This window comes from Mauremys reevesii, linkage group 4 (assembly GCF_016161935.1).
Source record: "Mauremys reevesii isolate NIE-2019 linkage group 4, ASM1616193v1, whole genome shotgun sequence".
Classification (NCBI taxonomy): Eukaryota; Metazoa; Chordata; order Testudines; family Geoemydidae; genus Mauremys; species Mauremys reevesii.
In genome coordinates, this window is record NC_052626.1 from 41392778 (window position 1) to 41413129 (window position 20352).

Here is a 20352-nt window from a genome sequence, read left to right on the forward strand (position 1 = left end):
CAGGATTGACTGGTTTCTGTGAAAACCTCTTTTCCTGGAGCACTGTTGTTCTCCCTGCAAGGTGCATAACATTATTAACAAGGCCCCAGCCCTATCCTGATGCCCTCAGCAGGCAGGGATTCTGCTCTCCAGATGAGCCTGTGCCAAACAAATACCCTCTCAGAGTAAACCCTACCCTCCTGCCAGCTACAAATCAGTGGGTAACTCCCGGAGTGGGGAGGGGTGCTGCCTCTTCACTGCAAAACTGGAGAACTCCTTGGAATTACATTTCCTGCAGCAACAGTCTGAAAACAGCTTTGCCTCGTGTGATGATACTGTTGCCAGCTGGGAACCTAGAAAGCTTCCCAGACTCACAAAGTATAAGGGCTTTGGGTCACATCAAGAGGTGGGAGTGGGGGATGGGTGGGGAAGGCTTGGCAGAGCTGTGCTTGGGAGCACAGGATAGATAATGTGTGTTTTTGTTGTTTTTCCTTCTCTCCTTTAAAGTGCCATAGGAGTACAAGAGCTTCTGCAACCACAGGAACCCAGCCCCCCCATGGATGTGTGAGCTCCCTCTCCCACCACACTGTACCTTGAATTGTTCTTTTGAAGAAGGCTTTGCATGCCTCGCAGGAGGCCACGCCATAGTGGTAGCCAGACGCAATGTCCCCGCACACCAGGCACAGCCTCTTGGGGATGGCATTGAGCATGTACTCGCACTTGGTGGGCGAGTCCTCCATGATGGCGCTGGCACAGTCGTCGTAGCGCTTACGGCAGGATCCGCCACCAATCCCCGTGCCGTTGAACATGGGTGGTGAGTCCAGGCCATTCGGGTGGCCACCCATGGCGATGCCGTAGCCACCACTAGCGTCAGAGGAGCCGCTGGGGCTATGATGGCTGATGGCATCAATGCCAGAAGATGGGCTGGACGGCTCAGTCTTAATGAAGGATCCGCAGCTAGAGGTGAGATGCCGCTCCTCTGTGGACATTCTGCCAAGCAGCCTGTAGGAAGAGAGCACAGAAACTTATCAGTCCACAGAAATATCAGGAAGGGTGCAGTCACCACAAAGTCCATCCCATTCCCACCTTTGGTCCAGTTCAACCCACTCCCTTTGACTTCCTAAAGGACGTCAATTTGTTAAGAGCTGCCTCCCTACTCTCCACCAACCTGAGCAATGGGTAAGCACCATGGTAATTTTTGTAGGTCACCTTTTCAGACAGTCCCAAATTTCAGTGAACAATCTGTTTAAGTAGCTATGTTGTTAGCAGTGCCAGCTGGTCATAATCTATCCAGAGCAGGAGTTCACTACCATGGAGGACAGGTGAAAATCATGAACTGAGCAGGTCTGTAGTGGTGTCAGATGAGGTGCAGGATCCCTCAATCGGGGATTCCCAGCCACTGCTCCAGACAAACAGAGTTTACTAGCAGATTCCATACTAGGACATGAACAAGAGAGGACTCCTTCCGTTTGTAAATTCCCTTGCAGTAAAGTAAAAGGAGTTATTATGCCCACTGTTTTCTTTTTCACCTTTTTCTTTTTTTCTTAAAGATTTGGGAATCCTCTCTACAAGAGAGGCTTCAGAAGCTGACAGATAACAGTCTGTATAAGCCTCCTCCAACTTCCTCATCTCTCCTCAGTTTAATTACAGGGACTTTTTGCTGAGAGAAAGATGCACAGGAATTGCCATACAAGATGAGACTAGTGCACCATCTAGTCCAGGGTCCTGTCTCTTACACGGGCCAGTACCAGATGCATCAGAGGAGAGTGCGAGAAACCCTGAAGTGGGCATTTCGGGACTAATCTGTCCATTGCTAAAGTTTGGCCCAAACTGTCATCAGTTAGGGATTGCCTTATTCCTTGAAGCAGAAAGGTTTATATTCCGTCCCAACTGTTTAGACACAAACAAACAAAACAACCTCATCTATAGTAACTATGGATATTTTCATTAGCCATACACACGTCTGATCTTTTTTTGTATCCCACTAAACTGTCAGCCTCCATGATGTGTTGTGGCAGTGAGTTCCACAGGTTAATTGTGCACTTTGTGAAAAATTATTTCCTTGTATCAGAATTAAATTTGCTGCCTTTCAATCAGGGCCAGCTCCAGCTTTTTTGCCGCCCCAAGCGGCAGGGGGAAAAAAACCCCAAAACCCACGGTTGAGCTCCTGCCGAAGTGCCACTGAAGAAGAAGAGACAGAGTGAAGGACCCACCGCCGAAGTGCTGCCCAAGACCCAGACGTGCCGCCCCAATACCGGACGGAGTGCCACCCCTTTCTATTGACCGCCCTAGGCATCTGCTTCCTTTGCTGGTGCCTGGAGCCAGCCCTGCTTTCAATTTCACTAAAAGACCCTTTATTCTTGTGTTATGAGAGGGTGAAGAGGAGTGCCCAATCTACCTTCACTATGTCATTCATTAGTTGGTGTATCTTCGTCATTTCCCCACTAATTTATTTCCTCACTATCTTTTCAATCTTTCTTCATACAGAAGTCTTTCTAGGCCTTTCAAAGGTCTCATTAGCCACCTCTGAACTGCCTCCATTTCTGCTATATTTGTTTTTAGAGAGGGTGACCAGAACTGAATTCAATGATCCAGATCCAGAGCTGATGTAAATCAGCATAACTACATTGAAATCAATTCTCCAGCTGAAGGTGTAGCCCAGCGTTCTAGGTAAGGATGAATCTCAAATTCATATACAGACATAATATTTTCAGTGTTATTTTTCATCCCATTTACTATACCTTCTACCATTGTTTGGTTTTTTTAAACCATTGCTAAATACTGAGCAGAGATTTTCATTGAGTTGTCCACAACGATGCTTAAGTCTTTTTTCTGAGTTATTACAGTTAATTTAGAACTCATTGTTGGGATTCCCTCCGAGACCTTTTCCACTCAGCTTATCCAGAACACCTCGTCCAGTTCTGGGAGAACACTTCATCCAGTTCTCTGAGATCCAAAAACTCAGTTCAAGTCCCCTTCATCACTTAGGCTTGTACCCTATGCTCACGCTGGTCAGGGCCAGCCACAGGGGTTTAGAAACAGAGTGATACTACAAGTCCAAATCATGTCACACACTACACAGGTTATATACATTTTTCCTAGCTACTAACATCCATATTTCTTGATCTGATTGGTTTGGCCAATCACGCAGAGCACGTAAGGACCAATTGCTTTATGTCCTTCACCTTATTTACCTTTCAAGCTTATCAGTTCAGGTTGTTCCCACTTATCTCAAATAGCCTGAAAATGCCATCTCCAGCACACAGCCGGTCACTCCCTTGTTTACAGTTTAACCTTACACTCAAATCAAGCTATGTGCAAGTTTACTCATGCCCAGCAAGATCTATGCCTACATCCATCAACGTGTATGAAAAATTGAATGATTCCTTCCAACGTACATCATCCTACATTTGTCAACAATTAATTTCATGTGCCATTGTGCTACCCATTTACCCAGCTTTGTTAGGCCCCTCTGGAGTTCATCACAGTCTTCTCTGGTCTTGAATAATCTAAATAACTAACTTTGTGTCATCTGCAAATTTTGCCAACTCACTGCTCTCCACAACGCAAGTATTAACCTTCGGGCACCCATTGTTAACCTTCCTTTGCCATGCTGAAAATTAATCAGTTATTCCTACCTTTTGTTTTCTGCCTCTTAGATACTTTTTAATCCATACTAGTACTTAACTTCTCACCCCAGGACTACTGAGTTCCCCCTCTTTTGAAGGAATTTGTCAAAAGCTTTTTGAAAATCCAAATAAATGATAGCAATTGGTTGTCCTGTATGCACTAATTTGTTGACATGCCTAAAGAATTCTAATTGATCGGTAACGCATGATTTTCCTTTGTGGAAGCTCTACTGATTTTTGGTTGCCATGCCCTAATCATCTAGGTATTTTATCATTCTGTTTTTAATTTCAGCCCATGTACCTGGTAAGTGTACCACCATCCTGCCGTCAGAAGGTCAAACCCATCAGAGACAACAGGACAGAGCTTCTCTCATGTACCAAAATTACAGTATGCATGAGAAGGTGAGTACTTATTCCAATGTGTATGTGCTGCTACACACTGGAGATGCAGCAGCTTTATGATCCTGTATCCTCATAGCCTCATTCTAACCAAGTCTCTCCTAATTTTCCCCCATCTACTCTGTTTAGCCCAATATAATGTTTCATCTTGTACCTCCCCCCAACTAGATCTGCCAACAACTCTGTTACCTATTGAGATGTCTGACCTCAAGAGTGTGAGCAGGCATTTCCCATCCCTGGCCTGATGGGCTCCTCTACGCCAGGGTTAGTAAAGAGGAGCCCAACTATTGGTCCCACTCAGAGACGAGATCTGAAAAGTTAAGGACAACCCAAGCTTCGCCCAGTAGAGGGCTACAATGGACTAAGGTCCACTAACAGTTTGCAAACATGTAGCTGACTGCAGCTGCATTCATCTTTAGTAGAGAGGGGCAGTTACAGCAACCACAGATCTCAGCATGCAAAGCTGCCTGTCTGTTTTGGTCAAAATACAGCTTTGCACGCTGAGACCCACCTCTAGCCTTCATGGCCACATCTCTGTATTAAAGACGAAAGCTGTGGTCACACTGCTGAAAGCTGCCTGCTTCACTCTATCTGACCACCACTGCCAAAGGAATCCAGATGCAGCCCTGATCTGAAGAGCAGCTGGCACAATACCACCAGGTTAGGGTCACAACGGAAGGCAGAGATACCAAAAAACAATGTTGGTTGCCCTTTATTGCACAAAGGAGCTCACAGGTGAGAACAGGTGGTGTCACAACACTGGATGGAGGGACTGATGCTGTGCATATAGGCAAGGCCACCGCACTATGTTGGGGATTACGAAAAAGATCAGACTGGGATGTGAGCCACATTCCCAAATTCAAACAGGTGAATTAGAATCCCAGCCTCTTTCGTTTAAGAAGACTGTAATTCACATGCTCAAGGGGAAGGAAGACAAAGGAAAGCAAATTTACTGCTGGGGAAATTCTGCACCAAAAAATTAAAAATTCTGCACCAAAAAATTAAAAATTCTGTGCACAATATTTTAAAGGTCTGCAAAATTCTGCATATTTTATTTGTTAAAATAACACAATATAATCACTGTGGTTTCAATTATTTTGGTAATTTATTTAAACTACAATCCAATGGATGAAGAATGGGAGTGGGGAGCATTGGAGGAAATCCCACAAACCCCTCGAATAGTAACATAGCTAGTATTGACCCTTTACTTCTAATTATTAGTCAACAAATATATGCAGCCATATGCTCAGTGTTCCATCATAGGCGACTGAAGAGCAAGCGAGGGCTGGGGACTCAAACTCACAATGTATATTGGCTGCTGACCATCTCCAGAAAGGTCAGTAGCAAACAGTTCATGGAGCACATTTTGATAGGAAATTTTTTCAGCCCAAAAATTTAGACCAGTTCTAATTACTAACGCACCATAAGTATTTATGAGGCCACACTGTCCTTTACAATAAGGCTCCTTTAGACCACTCTGACAATGTAAAGGAGCCTTAAATTTTTTACACCAGTTTTATACTCCTGGCGGAATTCACTAAGAACAGTGGGAATAATTCACTAAGCAGGCAAGCTGCTACATTCTGCTCTGCCTGAGGGGGACATGCCTACCTCCCCAGAAACACCCCAAAGCCCTGCCCCTCCATGCCGAGTATGCCGCAATAGTGAGCGAGAGGGACAGAGTGTTTCTCTCTCTCAAACGCATGACTGTCCAGCCCTCCCATCCTGGTGGTGATTTATGTCTCTGCTGGCTGCTCCAGGCACCCAAACTGACCTGCCTGCACTGCAGGGAAGAGCGAGTGACCGCTTTTGCAGCTTCCCTTTGCTTCCCCCTTAGAAGTCATTTTTCTGGGGGGAAGCAAAGAAATCTGCGGGGCCATGAATTCTGCGCACGTGCAGTCACACAGAATTCCCCCAGGAATACAAATTGGATCCTTCGATGACTTGGGAAAAGGATACTGAAAGCTGATAAATTAAGGGTCTGGGAGAATATAAGCCAAACACAGAAATGAAATACAACCAGGCTAGCGTACTCCATGGTACACCAAACACCCCTAATGGAAGACAGACAGCATCAAGGGCTAACAAAACAGATGGAGAATACTCTGATATTGTGTCTGAGCTGGTAGCTACCCACATCCTGTGAAGAGCACATTCCACATGAATCATTTAGGAAACATACTCACTCTGCTGCAACACACAGTCTAATGGTAACTTTCAAAAATATAAAGCAAACCCCATTAGAAGGAATAGAGTTGTGACTGTTAGGAGAACAGTACTAGTGTGACTTCCCCATGATAGTTCAAGAAAATCCAGATATACACACACTGGCTGAGATTCAGGAACATTTAGAAGCATCTTCTACTTTATTTCCATACTGAGTCTTCGTATATTAACAATGGCTTTTAAGTGAGGTTTCACCTAGGAACGCCCATGTCTGGGCCAATTGTAACCCAGCCCAGAGGTGACCCTAGTTTGCAGCCACTTCTCAAAATTATAATCCCTGACAGTCAAACGTGTATTTTAAGGACTGACACACCTGGAGACTGAAGGCCTCTGTTTATCCCCAGCATAGGCAGGCCACGAATAGAGGCAGGGTGAGCTTCCCTACATGCTGACCCATCAATGTGCTGCCTTCTTGTGCTAGAGGAGTGTGAGGGGAGCTCAGCCTCCTTGGCCCAGTTCAGTTCTTTGACTCAGTGCTGAGACCAACACATAGAGGCCAGATAGTGCTACCTATGATGGTGGTTTTCGTGATATAGACACCAGTCCTCTAGGATCTAGACTGAGGCCTCCCCAACCCATTTCACATGGGACACCAACAAGCCAATATATGGTAATGAGTAATCACCAGTGACTACTGACTAGGCCAGATTTGCATCAGTGACCTGGAGTAAAAGGCTGCATGTCCCATTGAGGTACAGAATTGGCAATCAGGACATCTTTGTTCATTACTGAGCTTATATTTTTATTTTTTGCTCTATGGAACAATTTGTGCATCCCATCACAGCCCAGGGTTAGCACTGTTCTGGGTCTCCCAAGAAGCTCCATGTGCTGAGCAAAGCCTGACAAATTCTGACCTTCCATAGGTTCCATGAACACTCCTAACAAAAAATCTCCCTTTTGACCAGGAATGTTTGTTATTTTTAAGCTGACTCAAAGTGATGGCAGCAAAATGCACAAAATGAGGCAAAATTTGGGAAAGTCAATGCAACTTGACAGCATTCTGAACAGCAGAAATAACTGCAAACCATTTCCACCTGTCCTGCATGTTCACAAAGTGAACAGCAGCTATTTGCTTGACTCTGGTTACCTTATTGGGAATGTAAAAGGAGAGAGACTTGATCCAATTCTCCTTCGAGCTGGCACAGGAAGCTCCGTTACTATTTCTGTGCCCATGTAACAAGCTTAGAGGTTCTAAACGTTTCGTTCTTTTCACCTTTCCTAATCATAGGTCATTCCCTCTAATCCCGTTAGCATCTTTGTTGCCCTTCTCTGGATTCTCTCCAATTTGCCTGTCTTTCCTGTAGCGAGGCGTCCAGACCTGCGTGCAGAACTTCAAGTGCAATCGTGCCAGGGCTCTGTGGAGAGGGACTATCTCTTCCCTGGCCGTGCAGTACAGCATTGGCTTTTCTAGCCATTGGATCACATTGTAGGCTGCTATCACTTGGTAACCACTAACCCAGTAGTTCTCAACCAGGGGTCCGGGGCCCCCTAGGGGGCCTCAAGCAGGTTTCAGGGGGCCCACCAAGCAGGCCAGCATTAGACTCACTGGGGCCCAGGGCAAAAAGCTGAAGCTCCACCGTATGGGGCTGAAGCCCAGGTCCCTGAGCCCCGTCACCCGGGGCTGAAGCTGATGCCTGAATAATGTAGTTCATGGGGGCCCCTATGGCATGGGGCCTCAGGCAATTGCCCTGCCTGCCACCCCCTAACACTGGCCCTGGCTTTTATATGCAGAACACTAGTTATTGTGGCACAGGTGGGACGTGGAGTTTTTATAGCATGTTGGTGGGGGGGCCTCAGAAGGAAAAAGGTTGAGAGCTCTGCACTAACCCACCCTGGTCTTTTTGAACATAACAGCTTTAGCCACCTTGCTCCCATTAGCACAGGGGATTCTCCCTGCTGCAAGGGCACTCTCTGCCATTTTCAGCCTCAGGTTTCTAATTTCTATCCATTTTCCCAAAACCCCTCTAACACAGCTTCCTCACTTGCTTGGTACTTGTTTCCAGGACCTTCCAGCTTGGGGACTGTCTATGAATATAATTTGTGTCTTTCACATACTCTTCCAGGACCTTTTGAACATTTCAGCCCTAGCATGATAAAGAACTTCTCTCACCCCTCCCTTTACAGCTTGTCAGCCAGTCTGCGATCCATTTCACAGGATTTGCCTCCAAACCAATTTGATCTAATTTCCCTAATAAGATCTTGCATGGCTCCATGTCAAATGTCTGAAAAGTCAGACAGTCTATCCACAGTATTGCCTTTGCCCACTAATTATCTAATTGTATCAAGAACAGCTATTGTCTGTTGAACTTGTTTCATAAACCCGTTGTTGTTTATTGCTTATGATGCTGTTAGCCTCTATACCCCCAATCCTGCCCTCAGACTCGCGTGCACAAATCCCATTGACTTTGGATGGAGCTCCACAGAGATTTAGATGAGGGCAGAACTGGGCTCTGGAAGCTTACAGATTCCATCTATTAATATTGGTTGCATTATCTTCCTAGGCAGTGATGTTAGGTTAATGGGAGTTAGGAGTTCTCCCAGTTCTCTTCTAGCTTTTCTCCTGCCTTTCATCCTCCCCCTCTTCCCTGAAATGGCTGGATTGCTAATGGCTCAACACACTCTTAAGAGCAATGTTAGGAGCTGGAAAGGCTGCTAGACAGACAGTGCTAGAGAAGTCAAAGTATTCTCTCTATAACATTAAGGTAGTGAATACTGCCCATTAACACACCCTTAACAGAATTTTTGAGTTAAAAAATAATACATAAATGGCAAAAACTCAGGATATGTGCAGTTAAAGCTTCCACACCAATTTTTTGCACGTTATTCATGGTGATGTCTGTAAGAAGTCACCCTTTTCCCCCACCCCTGTCCCCATCCCCGCACACACAGCTGTGGAATACCAGACTTCTTCCTGCAAAAGGCCAACATTTTCCAATCTCCAGTAACACACTCTTACTTAGGCCAGTGGAGGATCAGTGGAACAAAGACACATCCCTACCCCCTGCACAAACTCTATGCCAGTGTGAGACAGCTGGCACAATAGCTGGCTTCACGTTAGAGGGGAGCTCCCGTCCACCACAGGGATTTTCTGTTGGCTACTTTTGGCCAGAGTCCAGCTACTCTCTGCTACCTGAGCAGCACAAAGTGGCAGTAGCAGAACCAAGAATCTGGCGCCAACTTTCCGCCTCATGCCAACAGTATCAAGAAGGCAGGGCTTGGAGGCTACAGGAAACAATTCTGCTCAACTTCTCCAGTGGCTGAGTCTTCACCACATGGACAAATGAACAGTGAGGAAGCAGTGGCATCTCGCCACCCAAGCCTAATACTAGACTCCAACTTCCTCTAAGAGAGCAGGACGTGGTTGTTGGAAGTTCTGACCTATAGGCCAGGCCTCTGACCAGGGTCTTGTGCCCAAGTCCTGTATAAAACTGACCCAAAGTGGTCGAGATTTCCAAGACCAAGATTTAAATCATGGTTAAAAAGGACAAACACTGAATCGTTTCCCATAAGAAATTGCAGACATTTCTAGGGGTGGAAGAATTGGTTGAAGGAACAATTGGTTGACATTATAATCAAAGAGGCTGATAAAGGAGCTGCTGTTATCATCATGAACAGGTCTGACTACCAAAAGGAGGCCACCAGACAACTCTCCAATACCAAATTCTACAGGCCACTTCCCTCAGATCCCACTGAGGAATACACTAAGAAACTGCACCATCTACTCAGGACACTCCCTACACCAACACCGGAACAAATCAACATACCCTTAGAGCCCCGACGAGGGTTATTCTATCTACTACCCAAGATCCACAAACCCGAAAATCCTGGATGCCCCATCATCTCGGGCATTGGCACTCTCACTGAAGGACTGTCTGGACATGTGAACTCTCTACTCAGACCCTATGCCACCAGCACTCCCAGCTATCTCCGTGACACCACTGATTTTCTGAGGAAACTACAATGCATTGGTGACCTTCCAGAAAACACCATCCTAGCCACCATGGGGGGGAGGGATAGCTCAGTGGTTTGAGCATTGGCCTGCTAAACCCAGGGTTGTGAGTTCAATCCTTGAGGGGGCCATTTGGGGATTGGTCCTGCTTTGAGCAGGGGGTTGGACTAGATGACCTCCTGAGGTCCCTTCCAGCCCTAATAATCTATGATTCTATGACATAAATCAGACATTAGGAATGGCAATATACAAAAACCTGTAGGAGAACACTTCAACCTCCCTGGCCACACAATAGCAGATCTTAAGGTGGCCATCCTGCAGCAAAAAAACTTCAGGACCAGACTTCAAAGAGAAACTGCTGAGCTTCAGTTCATCTGCAAATTTGACACCATCAGCTCAGGATTAAACAAAGACTGTGAATGGCTTGCCAACTACAAAATCAGTTTCTCCTCTCTTGGTTTTCACACCTCAGCTGCTAGAAGAGGGCCTCATCCTCCCTGATTGAACTAACCTCATTATCTCTAGCCTGCTTCTTGCTTGCTCATATATATACCTGCCCCTGGAAATTTCCACTACATGCATCCGACGAAGTGGGTATTCACCCACGAAAGCTCATGCTCCCGAACGTCTGTTAGTCTATAAGGTGCCACAAGACTCTTTGCTGGTTGAAGGAACATTCTCTCAGGTGTTTCTGAAGTTGGGGTGTCAGGATTGCTACCTACTTGCAGAGTTTTCTCTGTTCTTAATATTCTGGCAGTGCAAAGAGTCAAAAAGGGGCCTTTTCATTAGTTCCCACTATGGAATCTGGATTTTAAACTGTATGAAATCTTGATATTTTAATCCGTAAACTCTGCCATAAAGTTTGTAACTTCTGCAAGCAATATACCAGTAGAGCCTGTAACTTCCACGGGCCTATGGCTATGCTGGTGGAATTTACCACTTTTGTAAAGCCTCAAGTAGGATGTGGGGGAGGTTGTTCAGAGGGGTTACAGGCTTTTCTGGCAAAGATCTATGAGGCCTCCACTATAATTCTGTTCAACTCACATGAGATACCAACTTGTGACCCAGCTGAGAAGCACATTTGCAGCAGCGCAGAAGTTTTAAGCTCCACCAGCAAAGGCTGCAAAACTTTTAAGCCTCATAAGCACCACCAACTAAACAGAAACTGCACTGAAGTCAGAAGCAAAGTCTGTCCAGGCATATAAGTCGGAAATAAATACTTTTTCCAACCTTAATAGAAAGTAAAGAAATTCTCAGGCAAAAACATGGTTAATATACAGTGATAAAGTTCAGGGTGTTGTGGTTGCTTTTCAGAGCTATGTTAACAGAGTCTAACAGATTTATAACCAAAAAAAATCCCACAACATTCATGAAATTTGCAAATGATGCTAGTCTGGGAGGAGTTGCAAAATGCTCATGAGGACAGAGGAATAATCCAAACAGACCTAGAGAGATTTAACATGAGCAAGAAAAAACAAAATGAGAGTCAGCTTAGAAAAGTGTAGTAACTATACTTGAGAAAAAGTAGTCAGAAACCCAGATGAAAGAATATAATTAATGCCAATCCACTTGGATTTATGGAAAATAGATTCTGTCACACTAACTTGATATCTTTTTTTTAAATGAGATTACAAATTTGGTTGATAAAGGTAGTGATTACGTAATAGACTTCTGTAAGGGGTTTGACTTGGTACAACATGACATTTTGATCAAAAATCCAGAACGATATAAAATTAACATAGTACACATGAAATAGATTAAAAGATGGCTAACAGGTTTTCAAAACATAATTGTAAATGGGGAATCATATCAAGCAGATATGTTTCCAGTGGGACCTCACAGGGATCACTTCTTGGCTCTATGCTATTTAACATTTTTATCAATGACCTGAAGGAGAACCTAAAATCACTTCTGATTAAGTTTGCAGACACAAAAATTGGAGTGGTAAATTATGAAGAGGACCAGTCACTGATACAGAGTGATCTGGATCGCTTGGTAAGCTGTGTGCAAGCAAACAATATGCATTTTAACACAGCTAAATGGAAACATATACATTTAGGAACAAAGTATGTAGGCCCTACTTACAGGATGGGGACTCTATCCCGGGATGGTGAGACTCTGAAAAAGTCACTCTCAGTACAACACTGTGGCCAGAAGGGCTAATGCAATCCTTGAGTGCATAAGCAGACGAATATTGAGTAGGAATAGACAGGTTATTTTACCTCTGTATTTGGCACTGTTGTGGACACCAGAACTGGACACAATATTTCAGCAGCAATCACAATTCAGGAAGGATGTTGATAAATTGGAGAGGGTTCAGAGAAGAGCCAAGAGAATGATAGTAATAGACTCAAGGAGCTCAATCTCTTTTGTTTAACAAAGAGAATGATAAGAGATGACTTGATTATAGTCTATAAGGACCTACATGGGAAAAATATTTAATAATGGGCTTTTCAATCTAGCAGAGAAGGGCGTCATATGATCCAATAGCTGGAAGTTGAAGCTAGACAAATTCAGACTGGAATAGGGTGACCAGACGTCCCGATTTTATCGGGACTGTCCCGATATTTGCTTGTTTGTCCCGCGTCCCGACCAATGTTAGGTCGGGACACTGGACAAACAAGCAAAGGCTCCGGAGCCCAGAAGGGCTCGCGCCCTCCCCCGCCCTGACTCTGCCCCCTCCTTCCCCCATTGGCTCCCTCCCCAAATCCCCGCCTCTTGCCAAGCATACCATGCCCAGGAGACGCAGGGGAGTGCGGGGCCGGGGTGAGTCTGAGTCTGGCCTGGCCCCGAGCAGGCAGGACTCGGTACCTGAAGGGAGAGTAGGGGGGCGGCCCGCGGGGCCAGGCGGCGGCTGTTCTCCCCACCTGGGCAGCAGGACTCGGGAGCAGCCACTGCTGCAGCTCCCACTGCCGCGGGGGGGAGGAAGCGGCCAAGCACGTGGCGCTCAGCAGCTGCGGCTTTGGCGCATGGGCCAGAACCCCCCGAGCCCGGGCCTGCTGCAGGGACCCAGCAGCGCGCACGCTGCGCCCAGCCCCTGGCCAGTCGTGTCTGGGCTGGCTGCCCGGCTGGTGCAATCCTGCAGCGAAGGCATCGGCAGCCCAGCCCCATTCGTTCTCCTGCGGGACCCAAGCGGGATGGGGGGGCTGGGGCCTGCTGCCCCCACTCCGGGGCCGCCCGCGGGATTGCACCAGCTGGGCAGCCAGCCCAGACGCGACTGGCCAGGGGCTGGGTGCGCGCTGGGTCCCCGCAGCAGGCCCGGGCTCGGGGGGTTAATGGGTGCTAGAGCCGCAGCCGCCAAGCTTGGCCAGCGGCCGCTTCCTCCCCCCGCGGCAGTGGGAGCTGCAGCAGCGGCTGCTCCCAAGTCCCGCTGCCCAGGTGGGGAGAACAACCGCCGCCTGGCCCTGCAGGCCGCCCCCTACTCTCCCTCCAGGTACCGCGCCCGAGTCCTGCCTGGTTGGGGCCAGGCCAGACTCACACTCACCCCAGCCCCGCGCTCCCCTGAGTCTCCCGGGCCTCCCTCCAGCGCTTGCGGAGGGAGGAGGAATCGGGGGTGGGGGATTTTTTTTTTTTTTGCTCTGCCGCCATTTTTTCCCCCTCTGTCCCTGTTCCCCCCCCCCCCCCAATGTCCCGATATTTGACCTGGGTGATCTGGTCACCCTAGACTGGAAATAAGTGTACATTTTTAACCATGACAGTAATTAACCCCTGGAACAATCAAGGGTCACTGTGGATTCTCCATCACTGGCAATTTTAAAATCAAGACTGGATGTTTTTCTAAAAGATCTGCTCTGGGAATTATTTTGGGGAAGTTCTATGGCCTGTGTTATACAGGAGATCAGACTAGATTATCATAATGGTCCCTTCTGGCCTTGGAATCTATCAGTCTATGAAGAATATGCGAGAGAGACCAAGGGGAGAGAGTTGGCAGCAGATCAGCAAAGAGTTTGCAGTGTGATGTGGCTACAACAATGGCCAGTGTAATTTTTGGGCTGCATATGCAAAGGGATGTTGTGGAGAAAGGGAGGTGAGAAGGAAGCTGCCCTGTGTGTAGGCCTGTTTGACTGCTTATCACCTTGGACAGCTCATAATTGCCACATGCCCTCCATTCGTTCAGGTCTGTCAATAAATGACAATGTCATCTGAAGGGCAGATACCCCTGAAGTCTTCCCTGTTCCTCTGACTACTCATTATGAATCCTGCATGTTGCACTGGCAGAAGGCAGCGCATCATCACCTGAGCACCACCTCCTGACAAACTTGGTGGCCCTTTTCAGTGCAAGGTCTGAATCCCAAGGATACCAGGATCTGCTCTGGACACTTTACCATTATATAGCAGAGATATATATATAGCATTATATAGCAGCTCTGTCTAGAGCTGGACGGGCAGGTGTGGGTTAACCCATTCTACAACTAAAGAGCATCCTGTTGGAATTCATGCACTCAGCAGGGCAAACTTCTGTTTTGTAGGGCAGCAGGGAAGAGTTTCTGGCCTGTAAGTGGGCAGGGTTTAGGGCAAAGTTAGAGATGGTATCAGAAGTTGGATCTTAACTGTGACATTCTTGAGTTTCTAGCACGTAGGGCTTGGGGATTTTTAAACTCAAGTACTTTGCTTAGGTTGCTTTAAAGGTCAAGAGAGTCTCAACCTTAATTTAATGTATATGTTTTTGGCCTGGACTACAGATGCTCTTCTAAGTGCTCTTTGCAGCCCCTCCCTTTGGATTGTCTGAGTTTCTATTTCTCCTGAGTCTCTTGCGCCTCTTCTCTAGAATAGTGCAAATCCCCCTGGTTTCAGGCTGCAGGGGTTTGTGTTCACATGGATTTTTTTGTACACTCACTAATATCAGATTTCTGTTTTGGGCTCAGACACAAAGAACAGTTCACAGCAGAAGGCTGCTGAATTTTCCCTGTTTTGGGGGGAAAATCCTCAAGCGCTAGATGGCTTCCACCAAACCCAGACTGAGCTCCAGATTGTAACACAGCCCAGGCTTTCTGAGTTTAACCTGGAGTATTTTTCTATTGCTTCTCTCTTTGCTATTGATCTGGATCTGGTTTCTTTTGAACAAATACGTTGCAACCACCTTGCCCCCTTGTCTCTGATTTGTTGTGTAGTGATGTGGTTTTTTGGGTGGTGGTTTTTTTTTTTGGCCTTATATTTTCCTGTAGGGAGGAAAAGTTAATGAGTCCAGAGACTGAAAGAGCTGGATTGAAACTGTAAACAAGTGAGTTCGCCAGTAAACCCAACACCTCCTCAGCCTGAGAAGTCTATCTTGAGGCAGGTCTCCAGGAGGCAGTCTCACTGGTGGCCACAAGAGAACTGGGTTATATTAGGTCTATTGATATGGGATGTTGGCTGAGACCCAGTTCCTGCAAATGGATCAAAGAAATCGATTCCTGGCATGGGGCCAGGGAGAGGCTTAAATCCACGCTTCCTTGCAAATTGGGGAATGGGGAAATAGATGCTCAAATTCATAGTCTTGCACAAATAATAATCACTTGTCTAATGCCCAGGAAACATTTTATTCCTCTGATCCATTGTATAACTAGATCCCAGCTACACATCAATAGCTCAGGTCTGATCATACTGACAAAAGCTGCCCCACAAGCTGTCTTGTTGTCTTTAAAAAAAAAATAAGAGTCTTCTTGAGGTGAGGAGACTTTCTGGTTTTCCTATTAGCCTTCATCCCCTCCTCCCCCCCACCCCCATGCTAGTCCTCATTATTTCTCTTCACCTTTAAAAGGACTCTTGTTTGTAAACTGTAAGAAGAATTATACAGATGAATTAAGACAATTAATCTGGAGCTGTGACACATATTATCAGTTCACTCTCTTATTAACAGGTCAACTTCTGATGGTACTTTGCCCTCTGGTGCATTGCAAGCACTTCTTCCAAAGTAAATTGCTTTATTATGTGGGCTAAGGCTTTTAACCAAGAGCTACTGGTGAAATCCCAACAAAATGAAGACCAAGACTGACTTGCGAATCATTTATCCAAAAAGACCCCAATTTTCCCCCTAAAATTCTGTTTTTCATGTCTCCATCCTGCCTGCTTCTCACTACATTGCACCTACCGCAATCATTCCTGTATCTGCAAATCTAACCACACCACCTCCACAATATTTCTCATATAATGCCCAAGGCCGCAACTCAGCCCCTGCTGAAATTTTCAGCCAGACCATCATCTCTTCTTGCTCTGCCTCTTGGAGTTCCCTTCTCTACAGTCTACTTATCTATGGTATTTACAAGATACTTTTCACCTTGGTATCTAAAGTGTCTTTCCCAATGTCCTTCAGACATTATGGTAATAAGTACTATATAAGAACCTAACAGAATAAAATAGAACCTTTCAACTCCAGCATGCACAGAATTCTGCCTCCACTCTCTCAGATGTGGAAAGCAAGGCAAACATGCCACCCTCCAGCACCATCCTGAGATCCCATTCATTTTAGTATTCTGCCCTGCTCCCTCGGCTCATTTAACACTCCTTCCTTCAGTACCACTTTCGCACTGTCAGTGAGAAGGCCTCCTGCTTGGCAAATTCTTTCAGTCTGGACCAGCCTTCTTGTTCCTCCCTGCCTCATCACCAATTCTCTATCACATTTTAGATCTTCCGTGATAGCATCTCCCCTTAACTTTGCTTATTCTTCATGTTGAACAATAGCAGAGGGAGGTGGGGGATTATTTAACTCTGTGAAGTGTTTGGGTAAAGAGTTGGGAGAAAAGACACCACACAAAATGAAGTGGCACTGAACTGATGGAGAAATCAGGGACACATAACCAGAAACAAAGGTGAAAAGGGACTAAAGAATTCCCTTCTAATTATGTGTTTGCTGAAAAGTGGACTCTGGATTTATTTAGACATAGGCAGGCTGGAAATCCCAACACTCCTGTTCTTCCAACTTCACTGTGCTTGGGGATTCTCTTTGGTTTGTTGCTCAATTTCTTTTTCTGTCCTTTCTTAGTTTCCCTCCATTACACACACCCCACCAAAATCCAGAGCAGGAGCAAGACATCACCTCTCTATCTTCCTTCCCCTCCCACCTGAGGAATTGAACCAGTCAGGAGCAGTCTCTCATCATTATAAAGATTAGTCAAAACCAGCCTGATCTGGACAATTGATTGAAATCTCATTCCACACAAATTATGGCACGGAAAATAACTATGGACAATTAGTCCTTTTCAATAAGGCCTTTTTCTCTCTGACTTCCCTGGAAGCAGTCATAAGACTGAGAGAGCACAAAAGTAGGGGGAGGGTGTGAACATGGGCATTGGAGCTGGCCTACTCTGGCTTCCACAGAACCCCTGGGCTATTGCTGAATGGTACAGGGAATTAGGAATGAAATAGCAGGGGTGCTATAGACATGTCACATGGCAGAGTTGGGTGGGGGAGGAATGCTGCAAATCAGGATTGAAGTACAGCTGTAGGGCTGTGGGGTGAGTCCAGGTCTAGAAAAGAAGTGGAGGGTGGGGGTGGCACTACGGATAAGGACTGAGCTCCATTGGCAGAGTTGTGTGAAGTACACTTGCATGGCACGTACCTGCTCTGTGTCTGGCTTTCGCCCTTTCAGCCTCTCAATCTCACAAGCAATACTGAAAGTTAGAAAGGGGTTAGCTAAACATGGAACACTTAGAACCCAATCTGTTTGCTGCTGTCCCTAAAACACCTAATATACCTATGTATACCAGAGGCCACTGTTAATGTACAGCACTGTTTTCAGCCACAAATTTAAGATATCCCAAGGTTTCCAATGCAATTTTGTTCACCTTTAAAGACCCACCTTTGGTAGCTATTTATGTCATTGCTATAATGAGTAGACATTTACACTGGACCCAAATTCCAGTCTGGGTTTTGAAATTTTAAATTTCATTTTAAATCCACCTTCCAGGCATCTGTCTATCCACTCCTCCCTCGTACTGACAAAGAAGCTTCTATCGCACTCAAGCCCAACCTGAACTCAGCCACACCATGTGATGCACTCTTGCCTGACTGATCAAAGAGATGAGAAGGAGCCATAGGTCATAATAAACTGTTGTTCTATTAGATAATTCCATAAACTGGACTTTTATGGTGCATACATTCATTCTCTCCTCTGTACACTCCTAAATACTGCAAGTGCTTCCACCTGTTCGACTGAGGAATCAGAGAGATGTCAGTAGAACTGTGATATGTCATCTTGTTACAGAGTGTGAAGTGACCAATAACAATGGAAAACACAGTCTCTTAGGAAACAGTCAGAAAGAATGTAATAAATTTTCAATATTCCAGGCCCCTAAAATATCAATTATCCTAGGACTAAAAGAACAAAAAGAGTAGAAACATCTTCTGATTACGAAAGAGACATACCTTTAATTCCAGCTGCCCAATATAGTTGATTAGAAAGCATCACAAAGACAACTACAGGAGCATTTTATCTTTTTCACTTTTTATGTGATATAATCTAGTACTGAGAATGCCTAGTTATTGACAAAGTTCAAAACCAGTAATAGTCCACTGAGGGTATTGATAAAGTTCATCCTCGCAATGAGCAGGTGCTTTTATTATAGTGATAATTTATTACATGTATAGAGAACCTTTCCTCTCAAAGGTTTCTGCAGAGCTTTACAAGTTATACTTGTATTATATCTAATCTATGTAACTATAACAGGATTAAAAAAAACCTAGATAAATTCATGGAGGATAAGTCCATCAATGGCTATTAGCCAGGATGGGCAGGGATGGTGTCCCCTAGCTGGGAATGAGCGACAGGGGATAGATCACTTGATGATAACCTGTTCTGTTCATTCCCTCTGGGGCACCTGGCATTGACCACTGTCGGTAGACAGGATTCTGGGCTAGATGGACCTTTGGTCTGACCCAGTATGGCCGTTCTTATGTTCTTAATGGTTTTACATCTATACATGTCTGTATCCTTATCTATACAGAATATGGAGTCCAGGACTGGAATGGATCTGCAGATCATGACTGAGGCTCATCAGCGGACCCAGAACTGGAACAGCAAGGGGTTCTGAAGTCAGGCCTCAAGTGCTTTGGGACAGCTGTGTGAAGGAAAAATGCACAGCAAACGCCCACATCGTGCCTTAATTTTTAGCCAGTTCTAAGTGCCTTTCACTTCTCTGAGCACCAACACACACAAAAACCCCAAACCAAACCAAACGTGAAATTTCTCCCTGTACCTTCCCAAAGCACATGACATCACTGGATGGAAAATAAAAATAATCAAATACAAAAATACTGAAGCAATGGTTTCAACTGAGAAGCTGGAATCCTCTCTCCCATCCCTAGAATTTGTCACTCTGCCTTATGTTATTTCTCAGGGACACAAGGGAAATGCATCAAACTCAACTACTTCAACGTCAGTTTCACTTCCTGCTCTCCTTTTTCAGTATTTCTACTAACTGACAAATAGAAGCCAACAGAGAGACAGAATAACACAGATGGGCAACCCAGGAAGGAGGAGATTTGCATCTACTTATATGGCAGACATAGACTTCCACTATGTACCTGCCTAGGGTGAGCATTTTGGATCAAATGGTCTTCACTGTGTGTATATGGAAGAAGGTGGTTTTCAGCTGGGACTTTGGACCAAGGAGGCGCACAGAAAGACAATGAAGATTTGGGCGTTTTTTCCTAACATTTGGCAGCTCCGTTAAGCAAATAAAAAAATAAAAACTGACCTGACTTTGGATCAGCCACATAAATGAAAGAGAATGAAACAGATAGAAATTAATCTTTAACAGATCAGTTTCTATACTTATGTGCGTATATCTAAAGATAATGTACTGAAGTGGTATAAATATTAAATCAATTAGGAATTTGTAATGAATCCACCACCATGGTATGCAGGCCACATTATACAGATGTGCTGAGGGAAAGGTGTATGTGATGTTACGTGTGTGCATGCGCATGTGTGTATATGTATATGTGGTAATGTATAATATAGATTTATGCTACACACACACTGCTCTCCCTCTCTACATGTGCCTAAATACCATGGTGATGGGTCCCTTGCATTGCCCAACTATGATTTAATATTTATATAGCAGCATAATTGTACACAGAGCTTTACAACAGACAAAACATACTAAGTAAAGGAGAAAACCACTGCTTACCACAATATCTGTGAGCAGCACCCTGAGTCAGAGCCCTGTGTCTACTGGGACATGAAAGGGA

At 45.4% G+C, this 20352-nt stretch overlaps 1 protein-coding gene and 1 long non-coding RNA gene across 9 annotated transcripts in view; one reads left to right on the top strand and one right to left on the bottom strand.

The window, feature by feature from the left end:
* Positions 1 to 20352, bottom strand: part of ESRRB (estrogen related receptor beta) — a 165368-nt gene that overhangs the window by 54670 nt on the left and 90346 nt on the right. For 6 of the 8 annotated variants that reach the window (XM_039535263.1, XM_039535262.1, XM_039535267.1 and 3 more), the window contains one exon: positions 572 to 981. In XM_039535263.1, the coding sequence (XP_039391197.1) occupies positions 572 to 981 (410 nt within the window). Of the gene's footprint in view, positions 1 to 571; positions 982 to 17719; positions 17731 to 18257; positions 18317 to 20352 lie in introns of those variants that run through there. The other 2 variants (XM_039535268.1, XM_039535269.1) reach the window with 2 other exon arrangements.
* On the top strand, positions 813 to 19859 carry LOC120403733. Its single transcript, XR_005597705.1, has 3 exons — positions 813 to 942; positions 3901 to 4010; positions 19104 to 19859. It is a non-coding gene; the product is annotated as an uncharacterized LOC120403733 (long non-coding RNA).